Genomic DNA, 23,834 nt, shown 5'->3' on the forward strand with positions numbered 1-23,834 from the left:
CATTATTTCCTTTCCTTAAAACCCTTAAAAACAAAACCAAACCAGAAGTCATTGATGGAGCCACTGACCGAGATCTGATCTTTTCAGACTCATAATTCTCCTCCAAAAATATGGATGAACTCTATTCATCATGGGTTTACTACCTAATGATACTGCTCCCCAAATCTGAAGAGTCTACGCAGATAAAGAATGGGTGGCAAACATAATAGACTGGACATTAGGACGATTGGATGTAAAGTCAGAGAGGAAGGCTTCTTTTGCCATCAAGAGTGATGTACATCTAGGAAAATTTCAATGATCTTTTCACTTTGCATCTGGACAGTCCATCTGGCATTGTAAAAAATTCCTGGCTGCCTATAGAAAGGAATGCCACTGCTTCCTGCTTTACAGGTGCTCTTTGATATTCCCCAGGCAGGGCCGGCCCTGCCATTAGACAAAGTGAGGTGGCTGCCTCAAGCAGTAGATGCTGAGGAGTGGGGAGCAGCAGTAATGTGTGCTGTGTGGCCTGCCCTGTCCCCCCACCCCTGCCCCCAAACCATCCTGCTGTTTTCAGGGTGCAATGGAAGACACTGTCTCATCACCAGTGTTGAGGCAAGATTTAACTGTCAGTCTGGTCAGGCTTTGTGCATTGAATGGGAGAGCGGTCGCCATCTTGTCCTTTACCTCAAGCAGAGAAATGTTTTGGGCTAGTCCTGTTCCCAGCACACAGAGAGTATTCAGAAGGCTGTATCCTGCCTTTTTAAGGACAGTGCCTACCTCGTCGTACATTGACCTCAGGAAGTTGATCTCATCAGTCAGGCATTCTAGGCGGGATTCCAGCTCTACCTTGTTCATATAGGCCTCATCCACATCCTAAGGGGACAGAGAGAAAGCCACCACTATAACAGGGACTGCCACAAGGCCAGCCAGAGACATCATAATTAACTAGGAAACATGCAATTATGAATCACTAAAGTAGATGAAATGCATCACCAAAAAAAAGTACGAAAGAGTACAATGTTTTGCTTAACATTTGCATATGCTAATGTATATGTATACATTATAATTTATAATTTAAATCACAATTGATGGTTCTTTATCTTTATATCAGAAATGGACAGTCCTTTAAAGAGAGGACAGTCCTCTGGCACTTCTTCAAATAGAGGACCGTCTTCTGTGAAAGAAGACACCTGGGCACCCTAGAAAGATGACAGGCCTTCACTCACCTTCTTGAGAAGCACAAACTCATTCTCCTTCTCAGTACGATGGTTGATTTCATCTTCATACCTGTTGGAGAGAGGAACCAGGCTGATTAGTTTACAAGCTACAAGTAAGCCAAGCAGGGCTTAATTTGAACCAGGGTGACATGTTTTCAGTGCTGAAGCTTTTGTTGGAAACATGAAGGCGACCTTGCATTTGAGCATGTGCAAAGTGCCCGCCCCTCCTCCTGAGCAGCCACAACCAGCCCACGTCCATCAGGGGTTAGAAATCAAGGGCCTCCAAATTAGAGGAGACAGGCAATGCAATGTGCAATAGCTTAGGATGTGAACCACTTTGGGATTTTCATATATTGAGAGGCATAAAAGTGTTATAAATAAATGCATAAACAAATGAAGGACCATTGTACATATTCACCACGCTTCATGGAGAATGTGCACATAATCTGTTCAAGAACAGGGAATTGTGTACATTACCTAGACAATATACATATTCTTCTACAGGCCTTGGGATTTTGTACATTCTCTGGGCAATATGCACATTCTCTCCAGTCAATATGCATAGTCTTCGACAAAAATTCCCTTGGTTTCTATCTCTAGATTATACATGGGCAACCCATAGCCCACATGTAGCCCGCACCCCCTCCCACTGATCAGCTGCACTGCAGGGAAAAGCAAGCATGTCTGCAGCCTCTTTCTCCCTGATGCTTAGCTGTTATTTGCCAATCAACTGAGCACTGTGGAGGAGGGGATCACAAGGGGAAGAGGTTTAACCCAGTATCTGTGGGTGGGAGCAATCCTCACTGGGATTGCAGGGAAGAGAAGGGTTAAATCCCCCTCACACCATTCAGCTAATCAGTAGGGAACAGTTGAGCAGTGGGGAAAAGGGAACTGGGCTGCAGTTCACTCACACCGACAACATTTTGTTCAAAATCTCTCCCTGGAAAGGCAAAACAGGGACAATGTTTTACTATAGGCAGGTACCAGAAAACAGGGACTGTCTCTGGTAAAAGGGACATGTTGCAGTGGTGCACTCAGGGTAGGACTTTGGGGCAGACGTCTAGGGTCCCACTCAGAAGAATGACCAGGAGAGCCCCCAAATATAGCAGGGCTGGCCTAGCACATTTTGAAATAAGTGAAATAATCCATGTTCACTTCTAAAGAGCCTACCCCGTAAGACCATCTGAAGTAAGTAAAAAGACCAGTGGAGGCTGGTGGCGCCAATGTCAGCGGGGGGAGAAATCCACTCCGAGTTTCAGTCAGGACCAGTCAGAACTCTAAAGGCCCCAGGGCATAGTCTGAAGGCACATGGGTCTGGGTCTGGACAGTGCTTGGAGGAGAGACCACCTGGGAACTACATGTAGCTCCCTTGAGTTCCAAAGTGGAAGAAAGGTGGGGTATAAATGTAATGAATAAATAATAAAGGGGCTATCCAAGATGCAGAAGGAAAAACAGGGACAGTGCTTTGTCATGGGCAGGTACCAGTCCACGGCAAAGGTGCGGTTCTGACTGAAACTGGGAGCAGATCCACTGTCCCACTGAAAAAGACTACCATCTAAAGGCCTCCCACTCCAAAAGGCCAAAGTCTAAAATTGCCTAAGTGCATCACTGGATAGTTGGAATGTCTGATGCCTGAATCTGTGTGTCTGAAATGTGATGGCCAGAGTTGCGAGGCCTCAGGTATGACTCAGCATATCAGGGTTTTTGCTTCCTGCTCAAGGTCCTCAGGGGAAGGAGTTACATTTCAGGGTGAGGAGCCAGAAAGCGAGGTGGGCATTCCCAGCCATCTCCCCTATTCTAAACTACCCCCATTTTCCATCATGTTTTCCAGCCTTGGGGGTTCTTTCTTTCTTTCTCCCTCCCTCCCTCCCTCTCTCACTTTGGATGCTTCCAGACAGACAGTCCCTAGCTCTACCAATCAAAAGATGACTGTGCAACTCTTCTCTTCTCAACAGATATTTTTGGGGAAGAAACACAGCAGAGCTACAAGTGGAAGAGGACAACATCTCTGGACCCCACCCCAGTAAAATTCTGAGAATGAGGTAGGGCTATTTCACAATAAAAGCTTCATCTGGAAACACACCCTCTGTCTGTGATCAAGGGGTGGACACCAATAGAGGCATAATAAACATATTTTGAAAATGCCTGGGAAAGGACCGAGACAATAATCCTGCCATGGAGATTAGTTAGGAGAGTCTTGAGGTCTCTTTAAAAGAAAAAGAAAAACCCATGAGGCTTCTCCTCTGTGTCCAAGAGGTGCCTCCTTGAGTTTCCAAGATCCACCACCCTTCCTCCTTCAGATGTCCAAGTCTTTAAAAAGTTGACAACCCTCGCGATAGTCACTTGTATCCAATGTTAGTCCTACTTAGAGTAGACCCAATTAAATGAATGAGATTTGGGTTAGTCAAATATTTGAGAGGGGGCCATAGCTCAGTGGCAGAGCCCCTGCTTTGCGTGCAGAAGGTCCCAGGTTTGATCCCCAGCATCTCCAGGTAGGGCTGGAAAAACATCTGCCTGACACCCTGGAGAGCCATTGCTGCCAGTCAGTCTCGACAATACTGGGCTAGATGGACCAAGGGTTTGACTCAGTATAAGGCTGAGTCCTATGTTCCTAAAACCCATTCATATCAATGGGTCCGCTCTAAGTAGACCTAACATTGGATACACCCTGCTCTCTCCTGTGTAAACTTTGCAACGTGCATCTCTCAAAGCACACTTTACAATGCAGAGAATGTTTTGAGATATATGCATATGGGGATGGACATGTGCCACAGGCAGGGTGTCTCTCTGTATGTGTCAGCCTCATTAAAAAAACAATTAGACAGTTGCAAGACAGGTTAGTTTATGCTCCTGGAGGTGCATTGCTGCAACAGTAAATCCGCACAGTGCAAGAGGAACACGAAGCTCAGACATCTGACGCGTATGCTTGCCTGAAGAGCCGACATGGCACAACACTGCCATGTGTAGGACTGGGACTGAGCATTGCTATGTTTCTAGAGCACTGCCCTGCCCTGCCTTCCCTTCCCTGAACACTGCTGCATGGGCAGAATACCACTTTAGTCAAAGTATTGGGGTATTTTGATTTTTTCTAGATAGGTTTGAAAATCAAACAACGGGATGGCGGGGGCAGAATGCCAAAATATTTGGGAATATTCTAGGACCGCCCTGTCATGTTGCAAGTTTCGGCAGGCCTGCCCCATGTTCCCAGTGACCACTGGGGGTGGGAAGATCACAAAAGTCATCCCTTCCTCCCCTTGCAGCCCATCCCTGGAAGGAATTCCTCCCCATCCACCTTAAATTATACCAGCCTTCCCCAACCTGGCGCCCTCCAGATGTGTTGTATTAAAATTCCCAGCATCCTCCAGCCACCCGTTTTGTGTTGTTGTCCAACACATCTGGAGGGTACCAGGTTGGGGAAGGCTGAATTATACCTTGGCACCAATCAACCTTAAGGCTGACCAGGTCCCTTCTTAACAGTGGAGTCCTATACATGTCTGCTCAGAAGTAAGTCCCGTCGCTCTCAATGGGTCTTACTTCCAGGTAAATGGGCATAGATTGCAGACCTAGTGGGGAACCTGGCAAGCACTGGCCATGATGAGGGCATATCTACATCACAACTCTGTATCGGTTTCATACCAGTATAACTTTCCTCAAAGAATCATGGGAACTGTAGTCTGCTGAGGGTGCTGAGAATTCTCACATTGCAAAACACAGTCGCCAAGATTCCCTGGGTAGAGGAAAGAATGATTAAACCCGGTGGGGTGGATATGCCCTAAGAAATCTGGACGATTACATCTGCATGAATCAGGCCCAAGGGCAGCAAAAAGCATCAGTGGGGAAATGGGGACCCAAGCTATCGCCAACCACTGTCCACTTTAAAGAGGGGATTCAAAATACCAGTGAGGGCTAGTAACTTTAATTTAAAATAAACAAACGATATCATTTCAGGAGGCCAAATACTGCACCAGATTCCAGGGCATGGAATTTCCACAGACTTGACAATAGAATAGGCGGTGAGGCTTAGTTTATTGCTATTTACCCAGAGGAAGATAAGATCATGGAAATGTCATCCCAGTTCCCCCTCCCACCACTCACTTTGTCTTGAATTCTTCCACAAGGCCTTGCATGTTGGCCAGCTCAGCGTCCAGCCTCACTCTCTCCTGGCCCAAGCCGTCCAGCTGCCGGCGCAGGTTGTTGATGTAGGCCTCGAACATGCTGTCCATGTTGCTCCGTGTGATCTTCTGGTTTTGCAGGAGACTCCATTTGGTATCCAGCATCTTATTCTGCTGCTCCAGGAAGCGAACCTGGGGGACAACAGAAGGGATTTCGTCCAATTCAATGGCCATGGAGCGTCACATTTATATAAGCAGGTGATCTAGCTTGCCTGTTTCATCGCAAGCCGAAATGGTGCCATCTTTGGCGTCATCATCATCACCTCACAGTAAGAAGACTTTTCACAGCAGTTTCAGCTAGCAGCAAATGGAGTTGGCCTGTAATTCCCAAAGTCTGCACCGGGCACACTAGTGTGCTGCAGGAGGACTCCCATAATTCTTTACCACTAGCTATGCTGGCTGGGACTGATGGGAGCTGTATTCTAAAACATCTGAAGGGCACCAGGTTGTCTACCCCCATCCACTGAGGAGGCTGCCTGCTGTGTCTCTGCATGAGTCTTGCAGATTTTTTCCAGTCAGCATCTACTGGGGCCCAACCATTTTGCTGTATTTTCATCAAGTGCTTTCTACAAAATTATTTCACTAAAAAATACAAACAGTGTTATCGTTTAGAACAGCCCTCCCAAACCCAGTGCCCTCTGGATGCACTCCTGACCAGTGGCCATGCTGTCTGGGAATGATGGGAGGTGAAGTCCAAAACATCTGGAGGCCACCAGGTTGGGGAAGGCTGCTTTAGAGGAGGCACTCTGTACAGATTTATGTTTCCTGGATGAAGAGTTAGATATTCTGCACATGCTCAGAAATATTGTGCCCTTCAGTCCATTAAAAAAAAAGTCCCCTTTGCAACAGAAAACCACTCTCCACACTCAGAGACAGACTGCCCTTAGAACCTTTTCATCCTCAGGAACAGTGCAGTTTATGTCTTTAATTGTTCTTTTTTAATTGTGCTTTAATTGCTTTGTTTTTATTATTGGTCCTATGATGGTTAGCTGCCCTGAGTGCCATTTTTGGGTGGAAAGGCAGGATATCAATCAAATAAGTAATAAATAAATAACCATTTGTTTCCACAGAGGGTGGCACTCTGCTCACCCTCAGAGCACAAAGTGCCGGAATCCTTGAACTCAAAGCTGGCCACACCACCCATGAAATGCAACAACTGCTCCCTTTGAACTTATTTCTCTCTCCTATTATGTGTCTGGCCAATGCATTTCAGAGAGAGAAAGAGAAGTGGTGGATAGGAATCCTAGAATGTATCTCCCTCAAGCCAGCCCTCATCCCAATTTTTGTTTTTGTTTTGTTTTGTTTTGAATCTTTGTTACTGCTGAAACATCAGTGACTGGAAGGCTTGACATCTTCTACAGATGCAAGTTAAGTGGAGGGCCAGGCTTGGGATCTAAGAGATAGACCCCTAAGACTAGAAAGAGGCAGATGGGTGGGGCTTTATCAGCTATCACCCAGGTTCAGATAATAAAACCATAAGAAGAGAGACAGTAGTTAACTTGGAGTCATTTCAGTTTAAGATTAAAGCTGGCAGAGCTGATAAGGGCTGTCCAGGATACAGAAGAAAGCTTTTCAGTTTAAGTTGCCCACTGCTAATTTATTCAAGTTCTTCCCATTTTATATACGTTTGGCCTACATCTTTACAGTAAAGCAGCCTTCCGAAATTGGTGCCCTCCAGATGTTTTCGACTACAACTCTCAAGATTCCTCACCATTGACCATGCTGGCTGGGGCTGGTGGGCATTGAAGTGGGCATTGAAGATCTGGAAGGCACCAGGTTGGGGGAAGCTGCAGTAAAGGACATGGGTCCATAAAATGGCAGCCACATGGAGACCACTTTTTCCAGTGCTCCATCTGGCAGGTTCTCTCCACGCTGTCATGTAGCCTTTCCCAAGATGGTTTCCTCCAGATCTTGTGGACTGCAACTCCCATCAGCCAATGGTCAGGAATGCTGGGAGTCCAAAACATTTGGAGGGCACCATGCAACGGCAAGCCTTTCCCCAGCAAAGTTTTGAGCAAAGCCACATAGGGACAGTTGCAACAGGAAGTAATTAAAAGCAACCTCCGCTTGGCGACTGTTTCGCAAGATCCATAGTTATAGTACAAACTTATATTTATGGTATACCAGTTTAACAGGCTTCCATACATACACAGAATCCTGAGAACTGTAGTTTGATGAAGGTAATACTTCCCAGCATTCCCTATAGAGAAATGACTGTAGAATCAGCTTTAAGTGTATGGGGTAGATGTGCTCTAAGTCAGGGGTGGGCAGAAGGTAGATCTCCAGATGATTTGGACTTCTGCTCCCAGCATTCCTGAGCACTGGCTATGCTGGCAGGGGCTTATGGAAGTCCAAAGCATCTGGAGATCTGCCTTCTGCCCACCCCTGCTCTAAGTGACAGGAGATTAGCAATAGAATTTTGAGAGAGGTTTCACTTCCCATGGTATGCAGGTATTTTTCAATGAACCCATCATTGCCTCTAATCAAACAGGTTTTTGAAGCAATACAAAAACCTGCCGATCCTCTTTAACAGAGGCAAACGTATACCCCACAAGTGGCAATCCCTCTTTCACTCTGCCTTGAACTATCATCTGTTCCCAGCCTGAGCTATCACAGAGAGTTGCAAGCTAGAAGAGGAGGAAATTATAATGTAGATAGGCAGTGCTCAGTTGGAGGTATGGCTAACCACGACTTAAACCTGGAACCGGTTTTTAATGACAGAACGCAACAGCCTTGCAACATGGTAAGGAAGAGCAATGGGGAGGATGCCTTTGAGGATGTGCAGAGTGCACTTCCTAAGGACAACCAGCTCAACCCCCCCCCCATTTAAGATGGTGTGGAGAGTGCTATAGTAGCTGTTTAAAAACTGTATTCACACGCATGCACATGTACACCACCGAGTGCCTAATCACATGGAGGACTTGATCTTTTTAGGCTCCAGACTATGGTGAGGCAATTTATCACACTCTAGCAACTGCTAAAAATTCCAAAAAACAATGGGAGTCAGCTCACCATGTATCTGTAAGCTATAGAGTCTGATCAAGAATCACCGGAAGCTATAGCATTGTTCCAACTAATTAGATGTGGAGCGACTGAAGACTCCTACTATTAATTATTATTAATCATAATAATTACAGGAGTGGTTTCTGGCTCCACAGCACTAGCATATGGTGCACAGGTAAGCACCACACCTGATATCTTCATGTTCCCCGTTTTCTAACTCTAATCATGTTTGCACTGGGCCTCTATCCAATATGCATGGAGAGCCAGTGTGGGGTAGTGGTTGAAGCGTTGGACTGACGAGACCCGGGTTCAAGTCCTCCCTCGGCCATGAAACTTTGGGCCAATCACAGACTCTCAGCCTAACGTACTTCACAGGGTTGTTGTGAGAATAAAATGGAGAGAAGGAGGATCTGCCTCGAGCTCCCTGGGGGAAAAAGCGGGCTATAAATGTAACGAATATATTAATAATGAACTGAAAGTATTGTAATGAGATGGGAGATGGAAATGATCTTTCAAGTATTCCCTCAACCCTGTGAGTCTGTGGTTGTGAAAAGAGAATAAGGGTGCCATCCTATGCATGCTTAGATGGAAAGAATTCCTACATTTCCCAGCATTCCCCAGCCAGCCATGCTGGCTGGGGAATGCTGGGAATTGTCAGCCTTTATTCTGTCGAAACATGTATAGGATTGTGCCTTAAGTTGGGGCAAGTTTAGCCTGGCAGATTCCCTCCTGTTGCAGAGATTGGCTGAAGGGTTGCTGACCTCAGAGACAGCCAAAGATAGAGTATTCTGGAAGGAGGCAAACATTCCTCTTCCCTGCTCCTTAAGGAATGTGTTGATTCAGAGGACAACAGAAGCAAGCAAAGTGTGTGTATGTGCAGCAGGAAATCAGTCTTTGCTGGAACTAAAAAGGATGCAGAGAGATGTCTACACTCTGCAAGAAAACCTATGAGATTACTATGGGTTCCCCTAAAAATCAGATGGGAAGCAGGAGTCTGCTGGAGAGTCAATACTGTGGACCCTCATCTCATGCTCAGCCTGAATATATGTGAAAATAAACCTTACACCACAGGAATGCCTTAAGTCTCCAGTGGTCTCCTGCTAAGGCATGGTAGGGAACCTCTTCCAGCCCAGAGACTGAATTCAATTTTGGAAAAACTTTCAGGGCCACATTCCAGTGGTGGGCAGGGCTGAAGAGGCGAAGGGGCAAGGCCAAAAGCAACAGAGATGGGGCCAAAAATACAAAACATACAAGAATACTGTGGCTTAAAGCTGTTACTGTTAGTAAGGAAGCCTTAGGAGAGGCATTTCAGCCTTTCAGAATGGGAGGAAAACTGCACAAAAGTAGAGAACCACTAAATGATCCATGGTTGGGGGAAGGGGGCGGGCCCTGGGGAAGGGGGCGTGGCCATCTGGGGAATCCCAGCGGGCCAGATTTGGCCCCTGAGCCTAAGGTCCCCCACCCCTGTTCTAAGGAAACTGAACCCCAGGAAGTGCTGGAACCCCGAAACTTCTCACTGCTAGGAAGCAGGGTGTACATGCATAAGACCACATTCCCGGCAATGCAGGTATTCCTTCTGAATGTTGGAAGCAGGCAATGGGCAGGCAGCAAGGGGCCTGCAAACAAAAGCAGCTTGCCGGCTATAGCAGGAATGGGCAACGCAGGGGCCCCCAGATGTCGTTTGACTGCGACACCCATCAGCCCTAGCCAGCATAGCCAGTGGTGAGGGAAGGAGGGAGGGTGCTGCAGTCGAACAACATCTGGAGGGCCACAAGTTACCCACCCCTGAGCTACATGGAGGGGCTCTACAAAAAACTGGGCCCGGGGTGAGGATCTCCCCCATTTTGGCATTACCCATCTCTGGAATTCGAACACAACACTTGCATTGCCAGGCGCGTGCACACACTCCATCCAAAATGGCTCTTCCCTCCCTCTGCTTTAACAGCAGAGATCCAGTGCAGACACAGGTCTTCCACCTGTAAGACTTAAGAGATCAGGAGCAGGCGACAGGATCCTGAGCTGCCTCTCATCAGCCCTGCCTCTCTGGCACGCATATGCCGCCCCCACCCCACCCACGCCTCCAACGGCCTTGGCTGTGGCTAATTGCCAAGTCTGCCCGACATTAATCACAGGTGATGCTAACTAGACGCCTATTCAGATATTCACCCTTTGGGGGCTCCGTCCCACCAGCATCCACAGCGACCATTGAAGAAAGACTGGCCCTATGCGCGATGCCTTGGAAGTCAGCTGCACTCTGGCATAAGTGCGCACAATGGCACCACAGCTGGGCTTGCTTGCCCTCATTTCCCCTCTTCACTCAGTGAGGGCAAAGTGAGGGCAGAGGAAGGGAAGCTGCCACTGTGCTATCATCCCACACACACACGCACCAGTCCATCCAGTCCTCAGCAATTGCAAGGAACGGCTTCTTCACAAAGACAGCTGCACGTGCTGAGGACCAAGATTGGGGGGTGCGGGACAGGAGATCAGGGCAGGCTTCTTTGCCTTTTCCCCAAGTACGCCACTAGAATGCTGGTATGTAGGAGCTCCCCCCAAATTCCAGACAGCCAGGGGAGAACCACTATCCACACTAGGGAAACGGAATCAGACCCATGTTCCCTCTGAGCTCAGGTCTGCAAGCTAGCCTGGTTACAAGGGGAACCCTGCTCAGTGTCAACCGCAGTTCAGTTTGGTGCAGTGCAGACGTAACCCTTCACCAAAATTAAGGGCGCAGAGGAACTTGTGAAGTGGGGGGTGGAGAAAGAAAGAGGGCCCCCCTACTTCCCCTTCCCAATCTCTTGGCTATAATCAGAGAGAGCGGAAGCCAGGAGCGGTTGGACTCTAGGAGCACAGGGGGCGGCACCTCCCTCCCCATCTCCCCCCTCCACATCCAAGGCACTACGCCTCCATCAGGCCAAATTGTGCCAGAATGGCTCAAAGACATATTTGGAGTCATGCCCCTAAAAACCCTCCCACGTTGGCAAATCAAACCAATCATAAGCTTTGACCACAATCTCTGCAAAAGGGGGAACCAGGGGTCCTGGGGTGTACCATTCAACACTGTCTGATGATTCAGTGCCAGGAAGGTCTCTCTTGACTTTCTCTCTCTGCTAACCAAGAAACTAGACAGGCCTTTTATTTTATTTATTTATTTATTTATTGCATTTATACCCCGCCTTTCTCCCTCTCGCAAGGAACTCAAGGCGGCTTACATTATCCTCCTCCTCACCGTTGTATCCTCACAACAACAACCCTGTGAGGTAGGTTGGGCTGAGAGTCTGTGACTGGCCCAAAGTCACCCAGTGAGCTTCCATGGCCAAGTGGGGACTAGAACCCGGATCTCCCGGCTCCCAGTCCGTCACTCTCACCACTACACTGGCTCTTTTAATTTTGCCCATAACTCTCACACCTGTAGGAGGAGCTTTCAGCTCACCAGACTGGTCTGATCACACTCACTCAAGAGCAAGGTTTGTCTGATTCCCCTCTCCATGGGGCAGGGGGAAGGCTGGGGAAGTTTTACAGCAGGTGGATTTGCTCCTGAAAGGTGATCTGCGGCCTCTGGTTCCTAACCCAGATCGCTCCACTAGTTGCAGGGGGACGGTGCTTGGGAGCAGAATCTGGGTTTCTCTTCCTCTGCCTGGATTGTGTGCACACAGGAGGCGGCCTCCCAGGCAACTCCCCTTCACTACGGAACACTCCCATTGGATTGGCAAACTCCCTTGCTTCCATCTTCACCCCCTCCTCCGCAGGGAACAGATGAGCTGGCGGAAGCTCAGTGAAGGGAGAGACGGAACTTACAGACACTTTATCGTTGCAGGAAGATTCCCCGGGCCGCCTGCTTCCCCTCCAGAGAGCTGGCCTTCCATTCAGCGGCTTATCCCAGGAGAAGGCAACAGGGTGCCCTTCAGATGTTTTCGACCGCAACTCCCATAAACCCTGTCCATTGACCATGCTGGCTGGGGCTCATGGGAACTGTAGTCCCAAACATCTGGAAGACACCAGACGGCCCACCCCTAGCTTATCCCTTCAATCCTCATCCCCAACTGGAACCAAGCCTTAAGCGCACGCGATTTCATTTGGACCATTCTCGCCTGCCTCCCTCCTCCACTCCCCTCTGTTCTCCCTCATTTTCATAAATTGGAAGCCCCTTGAGGGCAGGGACCTGCCCACTTTGCCTATGCAATACACTGATGAGGCTGTACAAATAAATACATAAATAACAAGAACAACACATTGAGCTAAGTATCCTTTGACACCTACTCCCAATTCCTTCGCCTCGCTGGCCCTGCCCTAAAAAGGCCCACCCTCAACTCACCTTGTCAATCAAGTTGGCAAATTTGTTGTTGAGGGTCTTGATCTCCTCCTTCTCCTTGGTCCTCACTTGCTGGATGTGGGGGTCGATCTCCAAGTTGAGCGGAGCCAGAAGGCTCTTGTTCACCGTGACGGCCGTGATGCCACCCATGCCGCCACCGCTGCTGGAGGACCCTCGGAAGCTGCTCCCGATGCCTCCTCCGTACCTGCTGCCCCCATAGCTGGAGGAGGCATAGGAGGTGCTGATTCGGGAGCTGCTGACGGGGCCTGGGGTATAGGAGCGGCTGCTGAAGGTCCGGACAGAGGAGCTGCTTCTGTAGGGCTTCATCATGTCACTTTTCTTTTTACTGCTTCTTTCCTACAGGAGGTGGTCAGTCAAAGGAGAGAGAGGGAGGGAGGGAGAGAGAGAGAGAGAGAGACTCAGCTGTGGAGGCACTGGAAAGAGGCAGAGGGCTGAAGGCAAGGCTGGGTGGGTGCAGAGCTATATACAGTGCAAGGGGGAGGGAACTGGGGCTGGAGCTCAGGAGGCTGGAACACCTGAGTGGCTTTTCAGCAGCAAAGGGTGGAGCTACAGGTCTCCAAGGGCAGTACCTGCCTTCCCAGGGCTGGCCGCTGCACCTATTATCACTTTCCTAGCCAAACACAATAAGCCAGGAAGGGAGACATACACACATACCAACCAGGCACGTGGTACACAGTCTCTCCCCACCCTTCCAGTTGCTCACCTCTTAACTCTGGGGCTTTCTTCCCCCCGCCCCTCTTCTTCATTGCACTTTTTTGCCCCAATCAGGCCCAAAGAGGGCAGCAGTTGTCCAAACTTGTCCTGGAAGGGGCCCCTCCCTTCTCCTCCAACTGGACAACAGAACTGAGGAGAGTTTGTTTGTCGATATTTATGAACTGTTTACATGAAAATAGGTTTGGAAGCGATAGGTAAACAATATGGTATTGAACCATAATAAAAGACGGTATGAAACCGAGAAGAGGCAATTGCGCGTCAGCAAGGGAAAAGTCGAGATCCCTGTTCTGGGAAAGCTTGTTAAAATAAGTACGTTTTGAGTAGGTGCCGAAAACCCAGAAGGGCTGGTGCCTGTCTAACATGTACTGGTAGGGTGTTGGAGTGAGAGCTGTGATACTTAAGGTCCTATTCCACACCATCATGGATTGGACCTGCGATATCTTAGCCACTGCTAAGGTAGCTAAGGAGGATATCAAGAGGGTATCTCCTGACGAGCACAGCAACCGAGTCCAAGCTGGCGTCAAAGGTCAGCATGGCTGGGCTTGTGCTGAGGGCCACACCCCAGCAGGGGCCCACTGACCAGAGCTCCCTGGAGTTGCTCCTCCTCTCCACCTCTGCATCCTGCTTCTTCACCTGCCTCTTGTTCTGGCCCAGGCAATGGTGGTGGTGAGAAGGAGGAGCAGGAGATGCCACGGCCTCCCTGGCTCTCTGCCCATCAAGCAAGCAAGTGATAGCAATGATGAGAGGGGGAGGAGCAATAGGAGCTGGCAACAGCGGTGCTGAGAAGATGGTCTCAAAGCGGGAGGGGACCACCGAGGGTATCTTGCCCAAGGGCCCTCCAAAACGTTGAGCCGGCACTGATGGGAGTTGTAGTTCAAGCATATCTGGAGGGTGCCGGGTCGGCAGAGGCTGGTCTGTACTACAGGATGGGCAAACAAGCAAACACACTTGGTGGTAGGCCGCATGTGGCACCACTGGGTTGTGGGAAAACAGAAACAATCTGTTTGCTTCCATGTTTAACTAGGCACTATTTACTTGCTGCAAAAAGTTACCTGGAAGATTCCAGGGCATCCTGGAGCAATGTAAAGTAACCACTTAGCTTGCCTTTCAGCTTACTTCTTCACTCCTGAATTCTTGGAATGATGATGCCGCAACAACCAAGGCCTGGAAGCTCTCTCTGTGTGTGCGTGAAAGAGAGAGAGAGAGATCTGAGTGCTGCAAAATGCTGTAAAAGCGTTTGAACTCAGTAGTGCTGGCATGAACCAAGCTGCCATAAAGCCCGCTGATGAAAAACAAAACAAAACAGTAAGACACACAAAGTAAGCCCCCTGCCCTCTGAAGGAAGCACAGAGGGCAATGCACTTGGGTTCAGAAACAGCATGGAGCCCAAATCTCCCCCCCACACACACACCATGACTGCCTTATGAGGCAAAAAGAGGTTGAGCCCTCCTCTGAAATCATCATGAAGAGGAGGACATTCCCTTGTAATTCTTCTCTCTGCATATTTTATGAGGTTCCCACTATCTGCAGTGTTCATAACACCAGCCTACCAGACAGGGCTGTCATAAGGGTTATTGAGATAATGCCTTTGAGGTTATTTGAACACTAAGCCCAAAGTGATAGATAAATGCTAAGAATTTTTATTGTTGTTGTTGTTCAGTCGTTCAGTCGTGTCCGACTCTTCGTGACCCCATGGACCACAGCACGCCAGGCCTTCCTGTCCTCCGCTCTCTCCCGGAGTGTGCTCAAGTTCATATTCATTGCATCGGTGATGCTATCTAGCCATCTCATCCTCTGCCGTCCCCTTCTCCTTTTGCCTTCAGTCTTTCCCAGCATCAGGGTCTTTTCCAGTGACAGTTCCTAGGCTTTCAGGGGGGCAGGCAGATAGCCATGACAGCTAAACTGTATTTTTATTTAAATATGCTCAACTATAGAATATTGATCTGCCCACAGTGTGGACAGAAACCTCACCACTTTTCACTCCCAAGTGATATTGTTTTTAAGTGAAGATTTGAACTAAAGTTTAGTTGAGATGGAACCATTTTGAATGCACATTCACCACATTCCAGGGCGTGTGTTTTCAAGGTGGTGGATTTGCATTCAAAATACTTCTGCCACACTTCAAATAAACAACAGAGTCTTAACAAATTTATTCTGGCAAAAGTTTTTGTGGGCTGTAGCGCACTTCATCAGATGCATGGAGTATTATGGAGAGTTTCAGGTTTATATACAAAACCTAATCGGGGGGGGGGGGAGAGAATTGTGAACAGTGAGGTCAGAAGAAAATTAAAGGCAGAAAATGACAAGCCAGGAAGTGCCATACATGAGCCACTTGCGATTTTAATCAACAAACTAGGATCCCGTTCCTGGATTGTTTTGTGACACCCAAACCCGGAAATGCTGGGTTGTTTGTGGCTATGGTTTGTTGGTGGGTTAACTCTGGGTTGCTTAACCCCTAAACAACCAAGAGTTTCCAAGCCTGAACAGCATGAAACAACCCAGGAACAGGGTCCTGGGTTGTTGATTGACATCAGAAGTGGCTCTCACACGGCACTCGTCCACAGCAATTCCTGGGTTATACAAACCAGGTATTGTCACATGATGTCCAAACCAGCTCAGTATTAACAGTGGTCATTCACAGTTCACATTCCTCCTAACCTCACTGTCAGAGTTCTTCCCCCCGCCACCACCATATTTACTGTATATAAACCTGAACCTCTCCAGAATAGACCATGCATCTGCCCACAAAATCTTATACCAGAATAAATTTGTTCTAGACTACCATGATGACCTTCTGGAAATTGGCAAAGTTAGAATGTTATTTCTGTCTTTATCCTAAAAATGATTCTTTTAAAAAAGGAGAGTTTGTCTTACAGGCAAGAACATCACTAGCAACTAGCAAACCCCAGGATTAAAGTCTAGGAAGGAGGGACAGGCTATTTGGGACTCTGGATGTTCTCCGCTAGAGAGTCTAGGAATGTTCCATTTATCTGGCTTAGATTGGGCGAGGAGGAGAAGGATGTAGGCACCTCCAGGCATCACTCCTGGCTGGCCTTTAAAATGCAGGTAATTAACTCGCCCTGTTTTGATCTCTTATCTGGAAACTATTTTCTCCAAAATCAGAGAAGAAAGCCAGAAAGGAATTATCTGTGACTGTAAACATATACCAGGGACTTGCAACAAAAGAGGATTTTGCAAATCACCACATCTAGACAATTAAGGCAATTTTCTTCTTGTCTGTTTTATTGATCACTCTAAGTCAATTGGATGTAGCCATCTTTCTGTGTATCACCAGGGCATAATCCAAGCCAGGGCTCCCACACACACACACCCAACCTGCCTTCCCACAACCCTCAGCCTGCTTCACATGCTCAACCCTGGGAGATAGTAGGAAAGGAAAGGAAAGGTTCCTCCTGTGCAAGCACCGGGTCATTACTGACCCCTTGAGGGACGCCGCTTGCGCTGACGTTTTCATGGCAGACTGTAGCGGGGTGGTTTGCCATTGCTTTCCCCAGTCGTGACTACCTTTCCCCCAGCAAGCTGGGTCCTTATTTTACCGACCTCGGAAGGATGGAGGGCTAAGTTGATCTGAGCCGGCTACCCGAGACCCAGCTTCCGCTGGGATCGAACTCAGGTCGTGGGGAGAGTTTCGGTTGCAATACTGCCACCTACCACTCTGCGCCACACGAGGCTCTTCAGGGAGATTGTTGTTGTTTATTCAGTCAGTCACTTCCGACTCTTCGTGACTTCATGGACCAGCCCACGCCAGAGATTCCTGTCGGCCGTCTCCACCCCCAGCTCCCTCAAGGTCGAGTCCGTCACCTCCACAATATCATCCATCCACCTTGCCCTTGGTCAGCCCCTCTTCCTTTTGCCTTCCACTTTCCCTAGCATCAGCATCTTCTCCAGGGTATCCTGTCTTCTCATTACGTGGCCAAAGTACTTCAGTTTTGCCTTTAATATCATTCCCTCAAGTGAGCAGTCTGGCTTTATTTCCTGGAGTATGGACTGGTTTGATCTTCTTGCAGTCCAAGGCACTCTCAGAATTTTCCTCCAGCACCACAGTTCAAAAGCATCTATCTGCCTTCGCTCAGCCTTCCTTATGGTCCAGCTCTCGCAGCCATAGGTTACTACGGGGAAGACCATTGCTTTAACTATGCGGACCTTTGTTGTCAGTGTGATGTCTCTGCTCTTCACTATTTTATCAAGATTTGTCATTGCTGTCCTCCCAAGAAGTAAACGTCTTCTGATTTCCTGGCTGCAGTCAGCGTCTGCAGTATCCTTTGCGCCTAGAAAGACAAAGTCTGTCACTGCCTCCACGTTTTCTCCCTCTATTTGCCAGTTATCAATCAAGCTGGTTGCCATAATCTTGTTTTTTTTGAGGTTTAACTGGAACTCAGCTTTTGCACTTTCTTCTTTCACCTTCGCCATGAGGTTCCTCAGCTCCTCCTCTTTTTCATCCATCGAAGTGGTATCATCTGCATATCTGAGACTGTTAATGTTTCTTCCAGCGATTTTAACTCCAGCCTTGGCTTCATCAAGCCCAGCACATCGCATGATGTGTTCTGCATACAGGTTGAATAGATAGGGTGAGAGTATACAACCCTGCCGTACTCCTTTCCCAATCTTAAACCAGTCCATTGTTCCATGGTCTGTTCTTACCGTTGCTACTTGGTCGTTATACAGATTCCTCAGGAGGCAGGCAAGATGACTTGGTATCCCCATCCCACCAAGAACTTGCCACAATTTGTTATGATCCACACAGTCAAAGGCTTTAGAATAGTCAATAAAACAGAAATAGATGTTTTTCTGAAACTCCCTGGCTTTCTCCATTATCCAGCAGATATTGGCAATTTGGTCTCTAGTTCCTCTGCCTTTTCGAAACCCAGCTTGTACATCTGGCAATTCTCGTTCCATGAATTGCTGGAGTCTACCTTGCAAGATCTTGAGCATTACCTTATTGGCATGTGAAATATGTGCCACTGTTCGATAGTTGGAACATTCTTTGGTGCTTCCCTTTTTTGGTATAGGTTGATTTTTTCCAATCTGTTGGCCATTCTTGTATTTTCCAAATTTGCTGGCATATGGCATGCATCACCTTGACAGCATCATCTTGCAAGATTTTAAACAGTTCAGCTGGGATACCGTCATCTCCTGCTGACTTGTTATTAGCAATGCTTCTTAAGGCCCATTCAACCTCACTCTTCAGGATGTCTGGCTCTAGCTTACTGACCACACCGTCAAATCTATCCCCGATATTATTATCCTTCCTATACAGATCTTCCATATATTCTTGTCACCTTGTCTTGATCTCTTCTGCTTCTGTTAGGTCCTTGCCATCTTTGTTTTTGATCATACCCATTTTTGCCTGGAATTTACCTCCGATGTTTCTAATGTTCTGGAAGAGGTCTCTTGTCCTTCCTATTCTATTGTCTTCTTCCGCTTCCGCGCATTGCTTGTTTAAAAACAATTCCTTATCTCTTCTGGCTAACCTCTGGAATTTTGCATTTAATTGGGCATATCTCCCCCTATCACTGTTGCCTTTTGCTTTCCTCCTTTCTTGGGCTGCTTCCAGTGTCTCAGCAGACAGCCATCTTGCCTTCTTGGTTTTCTTTTTCTTTGGGACGTTTTTTGTTGCTGCCTCCTGAACAATGTTGCGAACTTCTGTCCATAGTTCTTCCGGGACCCTATCTACTAAATCTAGTCCTTTAAATCTATTCTTCACCTCCACTGCATATTCATGAGGAATATTAGTGAGCTTATGTCTAACTGATCTGTGGGTCTTCCCTATTCTCTTTAGTCTGATTCTAAATTGTGCAATAAGAAGTTCGTGATCTGAACTACAATCAGCTCCAGGTCTTGTTTTTACCAACTGCATAGATGTCCGCCACCTTTGGCTACAAAGGATGTAGTCAATCTGATTTCGGTGTCGACCGTCTGGTGAAGTCCATGTATAAAGTCGTCTCTTAGGTTGTTGGAAGAGAGTGTTTGTTATGCTCAGTGGGTTGTCTTGGCAAAATTCTATCAGCCTATGTCCCGCTTCATTTTGTTCTCCCAGACCATGCTTGCCTGTAATTCCAGGTGTCGTTTGACTACCCATCTTAGCATTCCAGTCTCCTGTAATGAAAATAACATATTTGTTTGGCATACTATCCAGTAGGTGCTGCAGATCCTCATAGAACTGATCTACTTCTGCTTCTTCAGCATCTGTGGTTGGGGCGTATATTTGGATCACTGTGATGTTAAATGGCTTACCCTGAATTCGAATTGAGATCATTCTGTCATTTTTTGGATTGTATCCAAGCACTGCTTTAGCCACTTTATTATTAATTATGAAGGCTACTCCATTTCTTCTGTGGTCCTCTTGTCCACAGTAGTAGATCTGGTGGTCATTTGATGTGAAATGGCCCATTCCAGTCCATTTCAGTTCACTGACACCCAAAATGTCTATATTTAATCTTGACATCTCCCCAATAACCACATCCAATTTGCCCTGGCTCATAGATCTTACATTCCAGGTTCCTATGGTGTGTTGATCTTTAGAACATCGGATTCGTCGTTCACCACCAGCACCATTGGCTGCTAGCCGTCCTTTCGGCTTTGAGCTAGCTGCGTCATCACATCTGGGGCTAGTTGAACTTATCCGCTGTTCCTCCCCAGTAGCATTTTGACCATCTTCCGACCTGGGAGTCCCATCTTCCGATGGTATACCGACATATCTCTGGTCTTCAGGGAAATAGTAAGCAACTATAAAAGCAAGAGCACTCTGAGCCATATGCAGAGTGCTTTATATTTTTGGTATCTAAATGGAAAGATGCTAGATGTCAGATTTACCAGAAAGTCATGCCAGCTAAAGCAGGGGTGGGAAGAAGGTAGATCTATTAGCATCTACTGGATCTACTGGTAGATCTGCAAGGATTTCTGACTCCTAATTATTAAACAATAGCAGCAACAACATTACTCCCCCCCCCCTGCAAATTATACTGCTGAAATGAAGAAAGCTTGGGGTAACCAGGAGTGTGTTTTTGTGCAGAAGGACTGTGATCTCCATTCAGTTCTGGTATCCAAGATACATTCCTGGGCTCAGAATTCTGTAATTTTAAGTGTATGTCTTTTGCACCAGGTTCCAATTGGTGGATCTCGGGGCTCTGGTAAAAAAAAAAAGAAACTTGATCCTGCAAGCCTGAAGTCTGCCTACCCTTGTACTAAACTAATTGCAGATGCCTGGAGGCTGATTTAAGCATGCATAAATGATATGTTGTACAGCTTTTTCTGGCCTGTGCCACTTCGGAGCATGGGGGATGTATGTTTGAATGCTCCCCTATATTTAAAGGCCAAAAATGTTTGAATGTATCAAATCAGCATAGCAGGGAGACGGCTAGTCCGACGGCTTTTCCCAGCCATGCTAGCATTTTAAAAATGAAGCATGCATCGCTCTGGGATGTTTCATTTTTATGTATGGAATGTTTGTATATCAACACATGCTACTGCCAATCCCGATCCTGAAGGTGTTACTGTAGCCTAGTTCACACATACATGTGTATCACTTGATTTCCCTACACTTGAAGAGTGTACCCTTGGTGACCAATCTATCAAAGATACCACTGAAAAGCAGTGTGTTTCTGACGATACGAGAAGAAACAAAAGTATCTGTAGTGCTGTATCTGTGATAGTCCATTCACACATGCAAGTCATCACTTGATGTTGTTGGAGTCATCAGGTGATGAACAGGCATGTGTGAACCAGGCCAGTGGATATGAGTTATTAGACTGGCCTCCTATGGAGGAGCTATTAGGAAACATTGTATAATCAGGGGTGGGCAACCTGTGGCCCTCCAGATTTAATGGACAGCAACTCCCACAATCCTTCACCATTGGTCATATTGGCTAGGGCTGATGGGAGTTGCAGTCCAACAACATCTGGAGGGTTACAAGTTGCCCACCGTTGTTGTATACCTTGTTGAGAGCCAGAGTGGTGTAGTGGTGAGAGTGTTGGACTGGGAGTCAGGAGATCCAGATTCTAGTCCCCACTTGGCCACAAAGCTCACTGGGTAACTTTGGGCCGGTCACAGACTCTCAGCCCAACCTACCTCACAGAGTTGTTGTTGTGAGGATAAAATGGAGAGGAAGAGGATTATGTACACCACCTTGGGTTCCTTAATGAGGAAAAAAGGCAGGATATAAATGTAATAAATAAATACATGTATATTCTGTTTCTCCTAAAGCTACCATGTACATGCTGATGATATCCAGCAGTTGCATTAAACTGCAGGCGAACATTCTTGAGGTTCCAATACATGGTATCTATGTTCACTGTATGTCTTTTTGTCTGATGTATGGGGGCCTGGGTAACAGTGCCAGGTCCAGGGGTTGGGAAGGGGGGGGGCGTTGGGCAAGATGGCACCAATGTGGGCCCCAGTTTCCTCAATGGGCCCTCATCCTTCTCACCACCTCTGCTGCTATTAGCTGATTCTTTGTGAGAGTTAGAGCTGGCAAGTAAGCAGTGGCAAGTAAGTCACTCATTTCCTCTGGGCCAGAGGGTAGCTGAGCAAAGAGGGGGTCTCTCAGTGGTGGTCCCCTGCCAAGGGTGAAGACCTCAGGAGTTGCCCAACTATGCTGGCCCCTGAAGGAAAACTATCTTCTTCGCCCTACGAGAGAGCAATGAAGAATGAACCATCGGAATGCATTGAGTTGCCCCATGGTCTGCTCACCAACAGGGGAAGGAGACAGTACCCAGAGAGCTAAGAATGTGTTACACACGCACTCTCCTGCTGGAGCAGATCAGACTCAGTGGGCAGGCACCCCGATGTGCTCCAGATGCTTTGGAGTACAAGTCCCAAAAGGCTCAGCCAGCATGGCCATGGCTAGGGATTATGGGTGTTGTAGCCTAAGACATCTGGAGGGCACCAGGTTGTCTACCTCTCTAGTATACTGTTTCCATCCATGGCCAGCCAGATAACCCACTGTCCTCCCTAGCATCTGGTATTCAGTGACAAGTTGCCCCTAAATATGGCCGTTACAGTCAGCAATTGTGCCAGTAGCTGTAGAGAGCCCCAGTGGAGGCTGGTGGCTCTGATTGCGGTGGGGCTGTGAGTCCATTCTGGGTTTCAACCAGAACCAGCCAGAACTCTAAAGAGGCTCTCCAAGGTGCTGAACCCCACCCCAAAAATATGTTCAGCACCTTGGAGAGCTCCTTTGGAGAGCTGGCTGGTTCTGACTGAAATCCAGAATGGATCAACAGCCCCACCGAAATCGGAGCCACCAAACTCCACTGGATGGCCCTATCCTCCATGAAACTGTTCAACCTTTTTGCGGGCCCCCCTCCCTCCTAGGGTGCCCCCTCCAAAACAGCAGCGATGGAAGAGCAAAGGAGGAGGAGGAGGGCAGACCATCAAAGGTGATGCTTCTCTCCCCCTATTTTCTACCACTCCCAGCCCAGACCCTTTTCTATTGGGAAATCTCACCTCAGAACACAGGAATGTGCTAATCTCCCGTCATGGCTAGGCAAAGCCTCTGCAAACAGCTAGAGAAAGAATGCGAACAGTCCAAGCCCTGGCCCTGTTTGTGCTCAGTGGGAAAGCACGCAAGAAAGCCAGGCTGCAGGAATGCTTTTGCAGCTGCACAAACCCCAGCCTGCCCCACTTCGGCTGCTGCCCACTCTGCAAACATTGACTGCAGCATCTGATTGCAACACCTGGGAACAAGGCCCATGCCTCTTCAGGCTCCTTTTTCGTCCATCGGTCTTTCACTGTGCTCAGATGATTGTACAGGGAATACGCATTTGTTCCCGTGTGTTGCACGTAGTGTAGCCATCATACCTCATTGCTGTTGTGGAGATGTGCCATTTTTCCAGTGGGAGTTGCCAGCTTTTCAACTGGCCCCTGCAGCTGTGCCTTTAAGTGTCTCTTGAAGTGTAGACATCAGGTTGGATCCAGACTTCATCACACTTAGAAGAGAACCATTGGAGGGGGGGGCGGAGAAACCAACAGGACTCCATTTCCGGAGGGGTAGCCATGTCAATCTATTACAGCAAAAACAACAGTCTTGTGGCCCCTTAAAGATGAGCAAATCTAGTATTGCATACGCTTTTGTGGAGTATAGTCCACGTTGTCAGATACACAATCAATTTAAATGAGGCATGAGCAACTTGTCCCACTGATTTCAGTGGGTCTGCTCTAAATAAGGGTGCTTCCAGACAGAGGGGCCCTCTTGCTAGCAGTCAAAGGAGATGGTGCTGTTCTTTTGTCTTTTTCTTTCACAGATTTTTTTGCGGAAATAAAAAAAGACAGAAGCAGTGGGAAAAGACAGGAAGGTTATGAGTGGAAGACATCTGGACCACTCCTTAAAATTCCATGAATAAGACAGAGCAACGCCAATGACACAATAAAAGCCATATCTGGAAGCATGCTGTTTCTGGCAT

The 23,834-nt window shown here is 47.6% G+C and overlaps 1 protein-coding gene across 6 annotated transcripts in view; it reads right to left on the reverse strand.

The window, feature by feature from the left end:
• Positions 1 to 23,834, reverse strand: part of KRT8 (keratin 8) — a 139,847-nt gene that overhangs the window by 14,067 nt on the left and 101,946 nt on the right. For 4 of the 6 annotated variants that reach the window (XM_084836541.1, XM_084836539.1, XM_084836540.1 and 1 more), the window contains 5 exons: positions 14,532 to 14,592; positions 12,684 to 13,037; positions 5,292 to 5,500; positions 1,206 to 1,266; positions 757 to 852 (listed from right to left, as the gene is read on the reverse strand). In XM_084836541.1, coding sequence (XP_084692667.1) covers positions 757 to 852; positions 1,206 to 1,266; positions 5,292 to 5,500; positions 12,684 to 13,037; positions 14,532 to 14,592 — 781 coding nt within the window. Of the gene's footprint in view, positions 1 to 756; positions 853 to 1,205; positions 1,267 to 5,291; positions 5,501 to 12,683; positions 13,038 to 14,467; positions 14,593 to 23,232; positions 23,333 to 23,834 lie in introns of those variants that run through there. The other 2 variants (XM_084836542.1, XM_084836543.1) reach the window with 2 other exon arrangements.

This window comes from Heloderma suspectum, chromosome 2, assembly GCF_057233095.1.
Source record: "Heloderma suspectum isolate Gila_16-S chromosome 2, 16-S_ref, whole genome shotgun sequence".
NCBI classification, from domain to species: domain Eukaryota; kingdom Metazoa; phylum Chordata; class Lepidosauria; order Squamata; family Helodermatidae; genus Heloderma; species Heloderma suspectum.